Here is an 18648-nt window from a genome sequence, read left to right on the forward strand (position 1 = left end):
ATATCAATCTGTGCCACTACGCGCAGCTAGAATGGCAGCAATTGTTGTCGCAAATGGTGATCTTGGATCATCTGCTATATCCTCTCAAGAGAAGTGTAGCAGGAATAAGAGAAAATTTCCTGCAGATTCCCCAGTACTAGACACGCTTGATCCTTCTTTAATGGAAAGTGCATACCATGACTATGAAACGATTTCAGCTAAACCTTTGAGTAGTCAAGAACTTGAGAAGCATGTAAGCTTGTGTAGTACTTGTAGAGCTCTTACTCATAGTCTCAAGGAGGTATTAGATTTGGAAGATGTAAGAGAAACTGACTGGAGTGGCATGACAGAAACCCAACTTGAGGAGCTTCTACTGAGTAATTTGGATGCAGCTTACAAGAATGCAATAAAAAAGATTACTTCTTATGGGTATACAGAGTCTATTGCAATTAATGCTCTCTTAAATGTTGGTCATTGCTATGGTTGTAAAGACCCGGTTGCAAGTATTGCTGAACATGCTCTGGAGTACCTAGCAAGCGGAAAAGCAGTGGATGTTTCTGAGAGTGAGAATGCTTCTGAATAGATTAGAAAGTTGGAGAAGACCTTATTGGAAGACATGGTTAGTGTGCTTATGGAGATGAGGCCTTTCATTAGTAGAGGAAATGCAATGTGGTCCTTGTTAATGTGCGATATGAATCTTTCCATTGCATGCATGATGGATACTGATACTTTCAGTAGTTCAGGATTCAGTGGCATTTCAGGTTCTTCTTCTGTTCAGTTAATTTCCAACTGTAATTCCTATGGTCCTAGTTCACTCATGTCAGAATGCAATGCTTCTGCTGGTGAGCTAAATTCTTCAACTCATCCTCCACTTTCCCTTAGCGATGAAACCTCAAGCTTGGCTAGCGTCCCTGGTTTACCTTCTTCACGGTTCTATTCCTCAGGCAGTGTGCATGGTCCATACAGCCATTCAGAACCTTTAGAGGAGAATCCACTAACTTTATCTAAATCTTTAGAGGAGAATCTCTTGTCCCCAGGGCGTAGCACAGATGGGGAGTGCATGGTTCTGTGGCTGAAAGGTCCAGGGGTCGATCCCCGGGGTGTCACTGCCTGGGGTTAACGTCTCCGCCATGCACTTTCCACCTATGTACCTGCATTTACCTCCCTCCATATCCGTGGGACCGGCTCTAGGGGGGCCGCTGATGTGACGGTTCCACATTTTTTTTTAGAGGAGAATCTCTTCTCTCATGCTCTACCTAGATCTTCTCTTCCGCGTGAAAAGTCTGCTGGAAGAAAAAAAACGACTTGCTAGTAGCTCTAGAGATTGGTGCCGATCACATCAATCTGATAGGAATAGTCAACTTCATGGTTATAGGTTAGGTTCAAGATCAACCAAAACTAGCAACTTGGCTAGTGTTCTGTTAGACAAAAAGAATAAGTCCATTTCAGGTTTTATCAGTAATCCAAAATCCTCTCCACAAAAACTGAATAAAACAATTGAACTGGCCTCTTCAGAATCAATTACAACTCAGACCTTCTCTTTTACTGCTGGTTCATCTAACATTGTATCTGATCCGGCGGTAAGAATGGGGGGCCCACCTTCTGAAGGGTCCCAGCCTAAGGACGGATAGAGGGCTGGCCAAGCGGGTAATGGCCCGAGCGGAGCTAGAGATAACTCATCCATGGGCTTGGGTTTCCGACGCCAAGGCAGGAGGATCGAAGGGCCGAGCGGGAGTCCGCTCGGCTGGGACCAAAGGGCCGAGCGGGTTGTCCGTTCGGCCAAGATAAGGGCGAGGGTACAAAGGTGACCGAGCGGCCTATGTGCTCGGCTCGGGATATGGGATATCAGCAGAAGCATGTCTGATGATTAGGCCGTACACAAGATCGCACGATGGAGGATCTTGCCGTCACATCATGGAAAGGTTGATACAGTAGCAGTATGGCCTCATGGACGTCTTCTTGACAGATCCATATCTGGGCATGGCCCTTCTGACAGACCCATACCTGGGCATGATCAAAAGCAGGTGGTTGCTTTGATTGGCGCGCCCAGACTTCTTTGAGAGGTTTATATAAGGTCTCCATTTCTTCACCGGAGGTACGCAAGTCTTCATCTTGAGGCCATCTGTTTGTTATTCCCCGCCTGACTTGAGCATCGGAGGGCCGTCGCCGGGACACCCCTCCCGGCTCGGTTTTGTTGCAGGTTCGCCGGAGCGCTCGAGGGTCCAGCAGGGAGCGCCACGTCCCCAGCGTTCGTTGACTCCTGGTTCGGACAGGATCAATTTGGCGCCGTCTGTGGGAACGCACCTGCATTCGAACGGAAACAATGGACGAGGCTGGACGACAACACACGGTGACGCTTTCGACGGAAGAACTCGACGCTTTGATCGAGATGAGGGCCGCCAAACTTGTGGAGTTAAAACAAAAAGCATCAGCCGAGTGGCCGGAGCAACAAGCAACATCTGCATCGGGTGGCCGAGCGGACGCACCTCAAGCCACCGTCGCATTCCACCGGGCCTTATTTCGCACCCCTGAAGCCGCACCAGATCGAAAAGATAGAGGCTCTTCTTCAGACGAAATGCCAAGGCGGGATGACAGAAAAGGGAAAGCCCCCCGGGCGGACTCATCTCCCGAGCGGATCAATCGCCAATTCTCGGAGGCTATTCTACGAGACCCTCTACCCAAGCACTACGTGCCTCCGACGATCGGCGAGTACAATGGAACAACGGACCCGGATGATCATCTGGGTAAGTTTGATAACACAGCTACACTCCATCAATATACAGATGGAGTAAAGTGCCGAGTCTTTCTTACGACCCTCTCGGGATCGGCTCAACGGTGGTTTCGGAGGCTGCCGGACGGATCCATCACTAGCTTCAAGGACTTCCGAACGGCCTTCCTCCACCACTTCGCTAGCAGTCGGCGTTATCAGAAGACAAGTGTCAGCTTGTTTGCCATCAAGCAAGAGTCGAGAGAATCGCTTCGAGCCTACATCCAGCGATTCAACCAAGTGGCGATGGATATCCCAACGGCCACATCGGAGACGATGATGAATGCCTTCACGCAGGGCCTTGTGGATGGGGACTTCTTCCGGTCGCTCATCCGAAAGCCGCCCCGAGATTATGATCATATGCTACATCGGGCCAACGAATACATAAACGTGGAAGAAGCACAAGCCGCCCGGAAAAAGGAAACTCCTACCGAGCGGGCACCTATTCATGCCGAGTGGAAACAGCACGCCGCTCAGCAGCCACCTAGAGGACCGAGAGCCGAAGCAATCCGATCCCCCCATGCCAGGTCGCACGTACAAGAAGTGACTGCCGCTCGGCCCAAGGCAAAGAAGAGGTGGACCCCTATGTTCTGCTCCTTCCACCAGACGGATACGCACAACACGAAGGATTGTCGAAGTCTTCCCTTCGTGGCTAATCCCGTTCCTAGGAATGCCGAACGGCGGTCTCCTCCCATCGACAGGAGACAAAGGACCCATGAAGCCGACCGGACACGCACCGAGAGGCGACATCAACAGACGCCCGATCGGCGTCGGTCTCCGAGACAGGAGAATCGACGGGCGTCCAGAGAACGGTCCCGACCGTCCGCTCGGGAAGAGGAGAATAGAAGCAATATTGCCCGAGGCGAGATCAACGTTATTGCTGGTGGGCCGACTGGAGGAGACTCCAACCGAGCCAGAAAGGCGGGCGTCCGGCAGCTACAGATCCACGCAGTTGGTTGTAGCCAAGAGCGGGCAAGTGGACCGGAAATCACTTTCGGGCCCGGAGACTTAGAAGGAGTTGAAGTGCCCCACGACGACGCGCTGCTCATTAAAGCGGTAATAGCAAATTACACTATTCACCGCATATTTGTTGACACAGGGAGCTCGGTCAATATCATATTCAAGAAGGCTTTCGATCAGCTGCAAATTGATCAAGCCGAGCTGCAGCCCATGACGACCCCCCTCTACGGGTTCACGGGCAATGAAGTTCAGCCGGTCGGACAGATCCGGTTGGCTACCTCGCTGGGAGAGGAGCCGCTCAGGAGGACCAGGACAATAAATTTCGTGGTGGTTGACTCTCCCTCGTCCTACAACGTCATTTTGGGACGACCGACGCTCGGCGAATTCCGAGCGGTCATCTCAACCTTCCACCAGAAGATGAAGTTCCCCGTCGAAGACAAAGTGGGAGAAGTACGGGGAGATCAGTTAGCAGCTCGGCGATGCTATATCGAGATGGTCCGAGCAGAATCCAACTCTGCTCGGAAGGCACCCCGAATAGAGGTAAATGCCATCACTGAAAAGCCGCCCTCTTTAATTTATGAAGAAAAAGAGGAAGTACAGATTCACCCGACCCGATCGGAGGCTACAACTTTTATCGCCTCTGATCTGGAGGAGGAGCAGAAGAAGGAACTGATCCAATGCCTCCAACGAAATCATGATGTCTTCGTCTGGTCGACACATGAGTTACCCAGAATTTCGCCGAGCCTAGCGCAACATAAATTGCATGTCCGACCGGACGCTCGGCCAGTGAAGCAGAGAAAAAGGGATTTCAGTGCCGAGCAGAATGCCATCATCCGGGCGGAAGTAGAGAAACTTCTGGAGGCCGGCCACATACGAGAAGTGCAGTTCCCGAGCTGGCTGGCTAACGTAGTATTAGTCTCCAAGCCGGGCGGCAAGTGGAGAGTCTGCATCGACTTTCGGGACTTAAACAAAGCATGCCCCAAGGACTTCTATCCTCTGCCCCGGATAGATCAGCTGGTGGACTCTACGGCCGGCTGCGAATTAATTTGCATGCTTGACGCCTATCAAGGATATCATCAAGTGCCGCTCGCCCGGGAAGATCAAGAAAAAGTATAATGTGATGCCATTCGGATTGAAGAATGCCGGGGCCACCTATCAACGCTTGATGAACAAGGTGTTCAAGGAGCAGATCGGGCGTAATCTGGAAGTCTATGTGGACGACATTCTTATCAAATCCGTCCGAGCGGCCGATCTCTTCAAGGACATGGAAGAAACCTTCCGAACGCTTCGCAAATATGGAGTCAAGCTAAATCCCCAAAAGTGTCTCTTCAGAGCAAAAGGAGGGCGTTTCTTGGGGTACATAGTAATCGAGCGGGGAATCGAAACCAATCCCAACAAGGTGAAAGCTCTGCAAGACATGCCGCCTCCAAGAAATACAAGGGAAGTGCAGCGGTTGACCGGTCGGATAACTGCTTTGTCCAGATTCATCTCCAAAACCGCCGACCGGAGCCTTCCATTCTTCAAGATCCTGCGCAGGGCTACTAAGTTCCAGTGGGATGAAGAATGTGACCGAGCTTTCGGAGAATTGAAGACATATCTTAATTCTCTGCCAGTGCTAGCCAAGCCGATCGGGGGTGAGTCACTTTATATGTATTTGTCGTCAACTGAGCATGCTGTAGGCTCAGCACTTGTGAGGGCAAGCGGCGAAGAGCAGCCGGTGTATTTTCTAAGCCACATTTTAAAAGATGCTGAATCTCGTTACACCGGGCTCGAGAAGTTGGCCTTTGCTTTGGTTCTAGCCGCTCGGCGCCTTCGACCGTACTTCTTGGCTCACACCATCATTGTCCGGACGAACAGTCCACTCGGAAGAGTACTGTTGAATCCAGAAGCGTCCGGACGGCTCATCAAGTGGACGACAGAATTAAGTGAATTCGACATCCAATATCAACCCCGCTCGGCGATCAAAGCCCAATCCTTGGCTGATTTTGTGACCGAAGTGCAAAGGCCAGAGCCGGAAGCTATGTGGAGAATATATGTGGATGGGTCCTCCACTCGGCTCGGAAGTGGGATTGGAATATTGCTGCTCTCACCTCAAGAAGAGAAGATGCACCTATCCGTCCGGCTGGATTACAAAGCTACCAACAATGAAGCAGAGTATGAGGCCCTCATAGCCGGATTGCAGGCGGCCCGGCATGTGGGTGCCGTTCGGGTGACTCTCTATTCGGATTCACAGTTGGCCGCTCAACAACTTTCTGGCACCTTTGAAATCAACAGTGTTCGGCTTAAACTCTACGTTGAGGCCTTTGAAAAACTCAAAGCTACTTTCCGAGAGGTTCTTATACAGAAGATCCCCCGAACGGAGAACCAGGCAGCAGATGAGTTAGCCAAACTCGCGAGTTCAATAACACCAGTTGCCATCCAGCAACCAATTGAAAAAGTACTGCTGGTGGCGCACGTCGATCGGATGCAAGGCCTCACGTTTCCAAGCGACTGGAGGACACCTATTATAGAATTTCTCCGTTCGGGTACCACACCCACCGATGAATATGCAACCCGGCTCCTCAGAAGAAGAGCCGGTCGGTTTACACTCATCGGATATTAGCTTTACAAGAAAGCTTTCTCGCGCCCGTTGCTAAAATGTGTAAGCTCGGAAGACTCAGCTTACATCCTCCAGGAAGTACATCAAGGATCATGCGGGGGTCATCCGGGCGACCGCTCATTGGTCAAGAAGATCCTCTTGGCCGGATACTTTTGGCCAACTTTACAAATAGATGCCGCTCGGACAGTATCTACCTGCCTTTCATGCCAGAAGTATCACAACTTCTCCCACCGACCGGTCGAAGAAATGAAGGCGTCAAGCGTTTCATGCCCGTTCGACCAATGGGGAATGGATATTGTCGGTCCATTTCCGATGGCGGCTGGGCAAAGGAAATTCTTACTAGTGGCGGTAGACTATTTCTCCAAGTGGGTGGAGACCGAGCCGCTAGCAAAGATCACTGAACAAATGGTTAAAAAATTCATCTGGCAACACATCATTTGTCGGTTCGGCATCCCTCGTCAACTAGTGTCCGACAACGGGCGGCAGTTCACAGGGAAGATGTTAGAGGATTGGTGCAAGAGCTACGGCATCGAGCAACATTTTACGTCCGTGGCCTATCCTCAGAGCAACGGTCAAGCTGAAGTGGCCAACCGGGAAATTCTCCGTATTCTGCGCGCTCGGCTCGACCATTTGGGAGGAAGTTGGCCGGATGAAGTGCCGAGCGTCTTGTGGGCCATCCGAACGACGCCAAAAGAAGGGACAGGAGTCACACCGTTCCATTTGGTATATGGCGACGAGGCCGTCATTCCGGTTGAAGTCAGCGTTGAGTCCGCCCGGATCCAGAGCTACGATGATGACAACGCCGAACGGAGAAACATGGAGCTGGACTTGGTAGAAGAGGAGAGGGGAAAGGCATCCGTTCGGCTGATGGCATACCGTCAGCGGATGAAGCAAAACTACAACCGGCGCGTCATTCCCCGATCATTCCAGGTCGTCGACCTTGTCTGGAAGAAAGTCAAGCCGGTCGGCGACGTCGGCAAGCTTGAAGCTCCGTGGGCAGGTCCCTTCAAAATCATCGAAAAGCTCCGCTCGGCCGCGTATTATTTGGAGGATGAGGACGGTCGGCAACTAGATAGGTCGTGGAGCGCAAACCACCTCCAGCCTTACCGGGCGGGATGAAAGGTGTACCACTGTAAATCATCCTGTGTATTTTTTTTCGACTAAATACTTGAAATGCAGAAATGAAAAGTCAAAAGAACAAATATAAGGCATCGTCGTCGAAGAACGAAGGCCTCGCGCCGCTCAGCCGGAGGTAAATGGGTCGAGCCGAGCGCTCGAAGATCGAAGACCCAGTACCTTCCGGACGGATATAAATTATCCGAGCCAAAATGCTCGACGAAGCAGACCCTGAGTCGTTCGGCCAGGAGTACGTTCTCCCAGCTGTGAAAGGGGCATATGGATTATCCGAGCCAAGCGCCCGAATAGTAAAGGCCTCCCAGCTGGTTGGATTCGCAAGCAAATGACCCGGCTGTTCGGCCGGGCACAAAGACTGTTCAAGCGCGAGATAAGTTATGAAGGCCAAGGTCGCTCGACCTGGTAAGGAGTTAGCCTTGAAGGCCGTCTAGCCCAGACGTTAAACCGTAGAGCCGCGCCGACCGGCTATAAATAACCGCGCCGACGAGCACCGTCGTTAAAGATCGAGAGCCGCGCCGACCGGCTATAAAAACCGAGCGGAAAACCGACGAGCACCGTCGTTAAAGATCGAGAGCCGCGCCGATCGGCTATAACATCCGCGCCGACGAGCACCGTCGTTAAAGATCGAGAGCCGCGCCGATCGGCTATAAACATCCGCGCCGACGAGCACCGTCGTTAAAGATCGAGAGCCGCGCCAACCGGCTATAAAAACCGAGCGGAAAACCGACGAGCACCGTCGTTAAAGATCGAGAGCCGCGCCGATCGGCTATAACATCCGCGCCGACGAGCACCGTCGTTAAAGATCGAGAGCCGCGCCGATCGGCTATAAACATCCGCGCCGACGAGCACCGTCGTTAAAGATCGAGAGCCGCGCCGATCGGCTATAAAATCCGCGCCGACGAGCACCGTCGTTAAAGATCGAGAGCCGCGTCGATCGGCTATAAACATCCGCACCGACCAACACCGTCGTTAAAGATCGAGAGTCGCGCCGACCGGCTATAAAAACCGAGCGGAAAACCGACGAGCACCGTCGTTAAAGATCGAGAGCCGCGCCGATCAGCTATAACATCCACGCCGACGAGCACCGTCATTAAAGATCGAGAGCCGCGCCGATCGGCTATAAACATCCGCGCCGACGAGCACCGTCGTTAAAGATCGAGAGCCGCGCCGATCGGCTATAACATCCGCGCCGACGAGCACCGTCGTTAAAGATCGAGAGCCGCGCCGATCGGCTATAAACATCCGGGCCGACGAGCACCGTCGTTAAAGATCGAGAGCCGCGCCGATCGGCTATAAACATCCGCGCCGACGAGCACCGTCGTTAAAGATCGAGAGCCGCGCCGATCGGCTATAAAATCCGCACCGACGAGCACCGTCGTTAAAGATCGAGAGCCGCGCCATCGGCTATAAACATCCGCGCCGACGAGCACCGTCGTTAAAGATCGAGAGCCGCGCCGATCGGATATAAACATCCGCGCCGACGAGCACCGTCGTTAAAGATCGAGAGCCGCGCCAATCGGCTATAACATCCGCGCCGACGAGCACCGTCGTTAAAGATCGAGAGTCGCGCCGATCGGCTATAAACATCCGCGCCGACGAGCACCGTCGTTAAAGATCGAGAGCCGCGCCGATCGGCTATAAACATCCGCGCCGACGAGCACCGTCGTTAAAGATCGAGAGCCGCGCCGATCGGCTATAAAATCCGCGCCGACGAGCACCGTCGTTAAAGATCGAGAGCCGCGCCGATCGGCTATAAACATCCGCGCCGACGAGCACCGTCGTTAAAGATCGAGAGCCGCGCCGATCATGATCGTTCGCAAGTACCAGATTGATTAAGGCCGATCGGCCGTCGGTTTGCCAACACTTCGCATTCACTGAAGGCAATTAGCATAGCCAAGCGCTAAACGATTCTGAGGAAACAAGTCAATTGATTAACCCGATCGGTCGTTTAGTAGGAAGCTAGGGGAGCCCAACTGATTCTACGAATAAGCAGCAACACACTAAAACGAGACAATGAAGGGCAAACAAAAAATGCAAGCAAAGGAACATAAGGAGGCCGAACGGCACGTACAAAAATTTTTGCATCCGCTGAGCGGATGAAATATAAAAAGCACTTAAAAGAACTCGCCTCACTCCGGGTCTTCAAAATTAAAGAAGGCGTCCGGGATATCATCAATCATGGCCGCCAGGTCGGAGGCGGGAATATGCATTCCCTCGGGAAGGTGGCCACCCTTCTTCAAGTACGTCATGGTGACCTTGACCGCTTCGGCGAAAGTAGAAGAGACGTTGCCGCCGAATTTTGCGCCGAACCTCTCCGAGCGGAGGTATTCTTGGCGCGCTGCTGCTAGACGGTTCGGCTCTCCCTCCTTATATTTTTTGAGTGCCGCTCGGGAAGCGGTCAAGGTATCTTGGACAGCCTTCAAGTCCACCTCGGCCTTTGTGCGTTCTGCCGAACGGTCCTCTCGCTCGGCGTTCAGCTGGGCCTCCAGATCCTTGGATCGCTGATCTAGCGCACGGACATCTACTTTCATCTTATCCAGATCAGCTATCGCTCGCTTCTTCCGGGCAGTAGCGCGTTTGGCGTCCGCTTCGCGCTTCTTGATTTCGCCCTCTAGCCGAGCCACCTCTGTAGACAGGTCGGCGGCCTTCTTCTGTTCGGCCTCGAGGGTTTGTTTCTCCCGCTCGGCCGAAGGACCCCCCGACACTTGGAGTTTTTCCAGGAGCTCCTCCAGCTCGGCTAGCCGATGGCTAGTGGCGATTTGTTCAGCCCAACGCTGTAAGGGAAATAATGAAATCAGGGACCAAACAGTAGCATGGTGCGGGAAGAAAAATGAATTTACCTGAGTGGCCTGCTGCATGTTGTTGTCGCCGAGCTGCTTGGGCGTCATGAGGGCCACTTGAATCTGCGCGTCCTCAAAAAGCTTGGCGAGCGAACCCGTCAAGGTTATTTCGTGAACAGGGCTCGAGGGCCGATCGGCAGACAGTAAATATTCCTCCGATGGGAATCGGAGGGTAGTCTTGATGGTCGGATGGCCGGACGGCGCTTCTTCAGTCGCGACCGCCTGATGCGAGGACTCCCCTATGGTGGAAGTTTCGCCCAACCGACGTAAGCGGCGACGAGTCCGGGGAGGAGAGCCGGAGGGCTGTGCGGTAGGCGAAGCAACGGGGGTCCCGATCTGTGATGGCGTGCGGGCAGGCGAAGTTACGCCGATCGGCGCCTGTGGTGCCCCCTCTTGGGTCGGCGGAAGGCTGGAGTCTCTTCGACGTTTCCGCCGAACCTCCAATGGTGGATCTCCGACCTGGGGGACGCCCAGCTCGGCGGGGGCTGAGGAAACAGGATCCGCCTCAACCTCCGTTGAAGCGGATGGGGCAGCTTCTGCGCCCCCCCCTCTCCTGCATCCGCCGGGCGGCTGGGGATGAGACCCCGCTCGGCGAGCTCTCTCTTGGTGGCCGCTTCAATTTCCACGGCCTTCAACTTCAGATGAGCGGTAGCCTTGGAGCGCCACATGACTTCAGCTGCAGTAAAAGAAATTAAAATCAATTAGACAAAAAAGACTAAGAGAGTAAAGAATCCTTACTCATGCGGAAGGGGAGATTTGCCCGAACGGGAGACAATCCGAAAATATACAACACCCCCTTGAGAAGCAACTGGTCGATCTTGTATCGCTGACCGGATAACCAGTTCGCCGCATGAAGATAGGCTGGGTTGCTTCTGAACTTGTCGAGCTCCGGCTGAGTCGGCACAGCGGTCTGCCATTTGGTTCGGAATGTTGGCCGCTCGGGAAGTCGGATATAGAAGAAAAACTCCTTCCAGTGTTTGTTGGAGGTCGGCATATTATCAAAAAATTTAAAGCCTATTCTACTCTGGAAAATGAAAGTGCCCAACTCGGATTGTTTGGGGTAGAAGAAGAAGTGGAATATCTTAGGGTCAAGTGGGATACTATGCAGCTTAAAGAGGACAACCACCCCGCTCAGCAGCCTAAAGGAATTCGGCACAAGTTGGCCGAGCGGGATGCGAAAATAGTTACAAACCTCTAAAATAAAGGGATGGGTAGGAAATCTAAGGCCGCCCTGGAATTGGTCTAGAAAAAAACAAATGGTGTCGATCGGGGGGTCATGGGGCCGGTCAGTCGGGTCGGCTACAACTATTTCATAGTTATCGGGAATCCCATATGTCCGAACAAGGCGCCGAGCACCCTCCTCATCAAACCGACTCTCCATGGTCAGATACCAAGGGCCATGAATACCAACAGCGGGTTCGGAGGAGCTTGCCATCTCGAAGAAGCAAAAAGATAGCGAGGAATCGAAGGAATGGGAGCAAAAGAGGCAAAACAAGTTGGGAAGACCTTGTAAACGAAGGGAGAAGACTCACTGAGAAGGAAACGGACGGAAAGGATCACCGGTGAGATGGTAGCCGCCGAAAAACAAGAACTGGATCGTCGGAGGTCACGGCAGAGGAAGAAGCAGAAGGCAACGCACAAGCGAATATGCGGCGAAGGAAGGAGACAGAGGCTTTATACTGCTGAGGTCGGTCGGCCTCCGCCGTCGGATGCAGGTCACGGGAGACAAGGTCATCATCTAACCGTCCATTTCAAAGCAATCGATGTCCCATCGTACGGATCATCACCGCCACGCAAGAGGAGCCACGTGGCGCTCTGTCACCAGGCGCAATTAATGCGCCCATACCGCACATGCTTCGACTTAATGAAAAGGATTTGCGCGATGTTCGAGAAGATTTAGACAAGCGAACATCCACGTTGAACGCCAAGACATCCAAAACAAAGAGCCGAGCGGCTGAATGTGGCGTAAGGGCCGAACGGCTCAAGGGATATTATAAGCGACGGTAAGGCGACGACCGCTCCGTTTGGACACATAGTCCAGTCAGTCGGACTCACTGCCTCCTTCGACTAGACTTGAGAGAGAGGCAAGTGATCCGACGGTAAGAATGGGGGACCCACCTTCTGAAGGGTCCCAGCCTAAGGACGGATGGAGGGCTGGCCAAGCGGGTAATGGTCCGAGCGGAGCTAGAGATAACCCATCCATGGGCTTGGGTTTCCGACGCCAAGGCAGGAGGATCGAAGGGCCGAGCGGGAGTTCGCTCGGCTGGGATCGAAGGGCCGAGCGGGAGTCCGCTCGGCTGGGATCGAAGGGCCGAGCGGGAGTCCGCTCAGCTGGGACCAAAGGGCCGAGCGGGTTGTCCGTTCGGCCAAGATAAGGGCGAGGGTACAAAGGTGGCCGAGCGGCCTATGTGCTCGGCTCGGGATATGGGATATCAGCAGAAGCATGTCTGATGATTAGGCCGTACACAAGATCGCACGATGGAGGATCTTGCCGTCACATCATGAAAAGGTTGATACAGTAGCAGTATGGCCTCATGGACGTCTTCCTGACAGATCCATATCTGGGCATGGCCCTTCTGACAGACCCATACCTGGGCATGGTCAAAAGCAGGTGGTTGCTTTGATTGGCGCGCCCAGGCTTCTTCGAGAGGTTTATATAAGGTCTTCATTTCTTCACCGGAGGTACGCAAGTCTTCATCTTGAGGCCATCTGTTTGTTATTCCCCGCCTGACTTGAGCGTCGGAGGGCCGTCGCCGGGACACCCCTCCCGGCTCGGTTTTGTTGCAGGTTCGCCGGAGCGCTCGAGGGTCCAGTAGGGAGCGCCACGTCCCCAGCGTTCGTTGACTCCTGGTTCGGACAGGATCAATATCAACTGGCTTGGATACAGTCAATAAGAACCCTTCCTTGCCTCCTGCAAGCATTGATGCTTCCTTATTGTGTACTATTAATACTTGTCATAATGTCATGATTGGAAAAAATGATAGTTCCGACTCCACTAGGAGGACCTGCATTTCTAATTTTCTGTACAGTCAGGCTAGTTCAAATTGGACACCTATGAATGTCAAAGATGAAATATTGGTTAAATTACTCGCTCGAATTGAGGTGTTAAAGACCCAACTACAAGACTGGACAGACTGGGGACAACAAAAGGTGATGCAGGCTGCTCGTAGACTCAACAAGGAAAAGGCTGAACTTCAAAGCCTGAGGCAAGAAAGAGATGAAGCAGCTCATCTCCTTAAAGAAAAGGAAACACTGGAAGTTAGTATGATGAAGAAAGTCGCAGAGACAGAATTTGCTTAGTCAAAAGCGTGTTCTCAGTATGAATCGCTAAATGATACTACCAGGAGGCTTGAAGATGATAACAACAAGCTGAGGCAGGAATTGGAAGTTGCTAAGGCACGTGCTACTAAACTAGCTAATAGTTGTCAAGAAGCATCTCTGAGGGAAATCAGGACACAGAAAAAGAAGCAATCATGGGAAAAGGAAAAAAATAATGCTTGCCGAGGATCTTGCAGCTGAAAAACAGAAGTTATTGCATCTTAGTCTGAAGTTTGAAGAAGCTAAAGTGTACCATGACCAAAGTGAGGTAATTATCGATTGCAATTGTGCAACTTAGTTGTGCCATTACTTTCTTGTTTCCACTCGTCCTTGTTTTTTTTCTTATGTTTTGTGAATGCTAGTCATTAGTCTCGATCATTGTTTCCCCTTTTTAATTTAATGCTCTTCCTTTGTTACAGAATAGAGAACTTCTTGGTAACCTATGATTATATAAGCGCCTATACTCTATGGTTGCTATATTGTTATAAATGATTGTAAATGAGGTAACGTTTCCTGGCACACCATGAGCTGTAACTGAAAGCAATAGTAAGTTGACTTCATTATACTCATATGCTCCCTGTGTATTCTGTCATCCCACAAGGACTATTTTGAGAACCAAATGTTATGTTATATTTACAGGGGGAATTCAGACTTCATTTGTGGACAAATTGTAACAGAATGCTGCAATTCTAGAACCTTATAACTAAGAAAATCATTGATAACTCGCCTCATTGGAAAGTATTCAACATCCCTTTCCAGCCAATAATATCATTTTCACTTGCGTTTTTTATCATTGTACCTGAGATATCTTTTAGCATTCTATCTGAGACTCATTATTAATTGACATGTTTTAGTTTAGAGTAAAGGTGTAATCAACACTCAAGTGAACTGAAGAAATAAGATTTGACCATATATATATGTGTGTGTGCATGAGTGTGTCACAATTATAATAGTGACTAGTAAATAAATCATGTCTATCTAAGAGCCTATTCATTCAAACACTTGTAATGCGTATATTTAAATATAAATACATATTTGTTTGTAAATACTAGTATCTTACGTTGAAGTCATCTGGAAGGAAAACAATTCTTAGGCCAGGGAAACTGTCAAGGGAAGAACCAGGTGTGTTTTAGATGCTAGAGACACAGATAATTTATTAATTTTTGTAGCTCCTCCATCACTTGGTTCAATTCAATTGAAGTTTATGTTCCTTCCTATGATACATTTTTTCTCAGTTAAGTATTGGCCATTTTGAGTTTTTTGTATATGTAACTTCAGATGGTTCACTTAGAATAAATATTACAGGATAGATGGAAATTTGAAGAGAAGGGAAAACAAGATATCCTCACGCTGGTCGCTGCTGAAAGGAATGAACATGAACAAATAGAAACTTCAGCTAAATTGGAGGAAACAGCCTTTGTATTAAAGTCAGAAAGTGAATTACAAAAATACAAAGAAGATATCAGAAGCCTTGAAGACAAGATTTCAAAACTGAGAATTAATAGTTATACAAAAACCCCAGCACTTACATGGGACATGAATGCTCATTCTAATACCGAGATATTGGATTCCCAGGGATCTGACAATGAAGTACAGCGTGATAGAGAGTGTGTAATGTGCTTGACTGAGGAAATGTCAGTTGTTTTCCTTCCCTGCTCCCATCAAATTGTTTGTGCAAAATGCAATGAATTGCATGAGAAGCAAGGAATGAAGGACTGCCCTTCTTGCAGGACCCCTATTCAGCGAAGGATACATGTTCGCTCAACTTAATCTCAATTTACAAATTCCATCTTCGGTGAGAAATAAAGGTTTGAGTTGTATTCTGAGGTTTTATACTGGATATGGAGGCTGTTCCTTTTATTTTCTCTTTCCTTCATAGTTTAAGCAATCGGACACTATTGCAGTGTAATTCAATCGTCTTTTTTATCCTATTACTTTCTTTTTTGTTGAATAGCACATATTACATATCAGATTAGTGTTGTCATGGAGATTACATCGAAGAAAAATAAATATAATTCAAAGATCTTGAATACAAAGTCAAACTTAACAGCATATTTTTATTATGGGAAAGATTGAGATAAGCCTACTCGCTCCCGTTTGTCAGGTCAAATTTAATCTGCCAGGTAGTGTATATGTATTTCATCATCAATTTTCTTGTATGATTGATTGAAGAAAAAAAATGGAACTTACTCTTTCACATACTTTTTTGTGCAATGGTCATTTGAGTTGTATTGTACTTGTTCCACTAGTATCAAAGATCATGGTCTGTGACTGTGAGCAACTACTGTCTTAGGTTGCAAAAATGATCTACAGCTCTCACCTTTTCTGTTGAATCCTGTGACTTAATTTTGGATTGAAGAAGTGGAAATTGTTGGTTGCTAGAAGATAAGAAGCCAATATGCACTAAGTGATTCTTTGAAAAAAGTATGGGTTTTAGCAATTAACTTACCTAAAGTGTATAAGCCTTCAGGAAACCTTCCAACTTGAATATTTATACATTTGCTTGGCAATTTTCTGACTCGATCATTAGCAATTGGGACTCAAGGTTTTGAAGAGTATCTCTTTAATAATCCCCAAGTTTCTTGTATCTTCTACATTTTAGATCTCATCCTTCTAACATAGGAAATCCTGAAAATGTTTGGTAAGAATTTTGTTCGCCATAGTGATAGTCATCCTTTCTGCGGAGGAAGCTAGCCATAGTTACGTTGGAGGAGCATATATTTTCTGTTTCTCACTTCTACTAAAAAATTTCGATAACATTGTAGGAAGCACTGAATGTGTCCTCCAACATTAGCTAGCTCCTTTGGTCAGAAAAGGTCAAACGATTTATTTCTACTCTTACAGAATCCATACTTCATTGGCAATGAGCTAAGAACCTCTAAGGAGGCATGAAATGCTTTTTCTTAAACCTTAATTTTCATACTCAGATTCTTGTTCTTTTCATCAAAATGATTGTCAAAATCTTATTACAGTTATACATTAATCTCACTCATTTTACATGCATTTACTTAAATTTTTAGCATCAAGATTATACATATATATATATAGCTAATTATTATTAGATTCTTAACCAAGCACTATTTATGTTGCTTGGACATCTCAGCATGCTTGAGGGAATTCTTCCTGGCCTGTGCCAGCACTGTCTTGTCTGCAACTACAAAGTAGGCGAATCCGGCAGCTGCATCGATCGATCCACAGCATTAATTCCAAACTATTATTAACTAATTAATCCCACTTAACCGATAGTATTATATATGTTATATTGAAGATGAATGCACGCATACGGTATACCTGTGGAAACGATGAGTGCTTGGGCTGTAGGATTGAGGTTGCGCTTCGCCCATGGCAGCATCCTAACGCTGGCCAACTGTTTTTGTTTTTGTTTTTTAATCAAAAATTGAGAAAAACTAAGTTAATTAATTAATAAAACTCATTAATCAATGTGCCCTGATTACTGCAGCTTACGTACAGTGGGGACGGCAGCGGCAAAGGTCGCGACGACGGCCGCCTTGGCGCCTGCGATAACTCCCTCTGCCATGAAATCGTGTGATGAGAATTGAGAAGATCTTTCATGATGTACTGGAAGTAATGAATTAAGCAATCGATTAGAATATATACCACGAGAGCAGCGCTTGGCCATGGCCAGCTTCTGGTCCATTGAAGCACGAGTGACCGAAGCCATCAATTAATGTCTGTTTCTTTTTTGGAAGAGGGAGAAGAAGAAGAGTCGAAGGGAATGCGTTAAGAGTGCGAATTTGGGGGTAGGAAGGACAGGTATTTATGGAGAGTGGGACTGGCAGAAGTGGAAAGGCAGAGGAGAGGAGTCAAATTAAATGTTGGATATTGCAGAAGCCGATGGTTTTGGGACTGTCTGGCTGGCTGGCTGCTTGTTTTGAAGCCATGCGAGTGTGGGCGCCCCTATTTTACTGATGGGAAGGTGGCGGTTCGTCCCAGTTTTGGAGTGCTTGATAATTTGGGTTACCGGACTCCTGCTTTATTAAAAAAAAAATTCTACGAATATTAAAAGGCACGCTTTATTATTAAAATGTATTTAAAATAAAATAACACTTTTATCATATTTTTCATTTAAAAATACTTTTATTCTAACTTTACTTATATATTATATAGAATAGTTGTTAACTTGTAAAAAAATTAAAAATATATATAAATACATTGAGCCTTTTTTAATATAATTTTTTTTTAAAAAATTAAGTTTAATTAAAATAATTTTAAAATTATTATAATAATTATTGAAAGCGGGCATCAGAATCCGGGTTGTTTGAATGAGTAGTGGTTTCTGAAATATTTAGTCGATTACATCCAAGATTAATATGTTTAAAAAAATTGGATATCTGATTTTTAAAAAATGTATCTTTTTCTCATATAATTTGTTATGTTCTAATCAATATATATATATATATATATATATATATATAATCTATGTTTTTCATTAATATGAAAATTGTCTTTTTTTCTTTCAAAAACTGTCAAAAGAATTTTTTTTTTTTCTGGTCATTTTTCTATTGTGTTCAAAGGGTGGTTTCACTTTCAAAGAATTAAATCTATTTTTTCTTCAATTTATTCATTAAACTTAGCCTGACAACTTTTGTAGGTTTGCTTTCATATATCCAAAAAATTAATTAGAAGAAGTTGGTGACCAAATCCAACTAAATAAATAGTCTCAAGTGACAAAAGATGACTTGTTCATCTAAAGTATTTCAACTGAGTAAATCATAACGATGGAACGACCTTTTTAGATGGAAGGGATTTCATTCCTTAAAGAATTGTTCTCCAAGGATTCAATCCTTGCTTACCATCCAAATCCGTACTAAATGTAATTATTTAAGGAAAATGATTTACTTGTGAGATTTGATGAAGGCATATACAACGAGCTTGAGCTTCTATGATTCATTCTTGTGCATCATACTCAGCATTATGCTTAAAATGAAAACTCAAGTATTTTGATTTGTTGACTGTCAATAAAAAAAAAATCTATGTTTTGATAATTGAAAATATATATATATATATATATATATATATATATATATATA

General features: G+C 47.7%; 2 protein-coding genes across 2 annotated transcripts; one reads left to right on the forward strand and one right to left on the reverse strand.

Annotated features, from left to right (window-relative positions):
• Positions 1-595: 595 nt before the first annotated feature.
• On the forward strand, positions 596-15367 carry LOC122029039 (putative E3 ubiquitin-protein ligase RF298). Its single transcript, XM_042588000.1, has 4 exons — positions 596-909; positions 13309-13537; positions 13598-13675; positions 14903-15367. Exons 1-4 carry the CDS (start codon positions 596-598, stop codon positions 15365-15367), a joined length of 1086 nt encoding a protein of 361 aa, XP_042443934.1.
• A 1210-nt stretch (positions 15368-16577) lies between these two features.
• Positions 16578-17355, reverse strand: LOC122028652 (early nodulin-93-like). The gene is made up of 4 exons (XM_042587495.1): positions 17216-17355; positions 17067-17128; positions 16889-16964; positions 16578-16775 (listed from the first exon to the last, which is right to left on the reverse strand). The coding sequence occupies exons 1-4, from the start codon at positions 17277-17279 to the stop codon at positions 16675-16677; spliced, it is 303 nt and encodes a 100-aa protein (XP_042443429.1). The 5' UTR covers positions 17280-17355; the 3' UTR covers positions 16578-16674.
• Positions 17356-18648: the final 1293 nt, after the last annotated feature.

The sequence above is a fragment of the Zingiber officinale genome, chromosome 10B, assembly GCF_018446385.1.
Source record: "Zingiber officinale cultivar Zhangliang chromosome 10B, Zo_v1.1, whole genome shotgun sequence".
Classification (NCBI taxonomy): Eukaryota; Viridiplantae; Streptophyta; class Magnoliopsida; order Zingiberales; family Zingiberaceae; genus Zingiber; species Zingiber officinale.

Excerpts from the sequence above, each read along its gene's own strand:
- LOC122029039 (XM_042588000.1), top strand. The coding sequence starts at position 596 with ATGGTTAGTGTGCTTATGGAGATGAGGCCTTTCATTAGTAGAGGAAAT. Across the intron at positions 910-13,308 it reads CCTGGTTTACCTTCTTCACG|TCAGGCTAGTTCAAATTGGA; the intron begins GTTCTATTCCTC and ends TTTTCTGTACAG. Across the intron at positions 13,538-13,597 it reads AAGAAAAGGAAACACTGGAA|TATGAATCGCTAAATGATAC; the intron begins GTTAGTATGATG and ends GCGTGTTCTCAG.
- LOC122028652 (XM_042587495.1), bottom strand. The coding sequence starts at position 17,279 with ATGGCTTCGGTCACTCGTGCTTCAATGGACCAGAAGCTGGCCATGGCC. Across the intron at positions 16,965-17,066 it reads TTGCCGCTGCCGTCCCCACT|TTGGCCAGCGTTAGGATGCT; the intron begins GTACGTAAGCTG and ends AAACAAAAACAG. Across the intron at positions 16,776-16,888 it reads AGCACTCATCGTTTCCACAG|CTGCCGGATTCGCCTACTTT; the intron begins GTATACCGTATG and ends CGATCGATGCAG.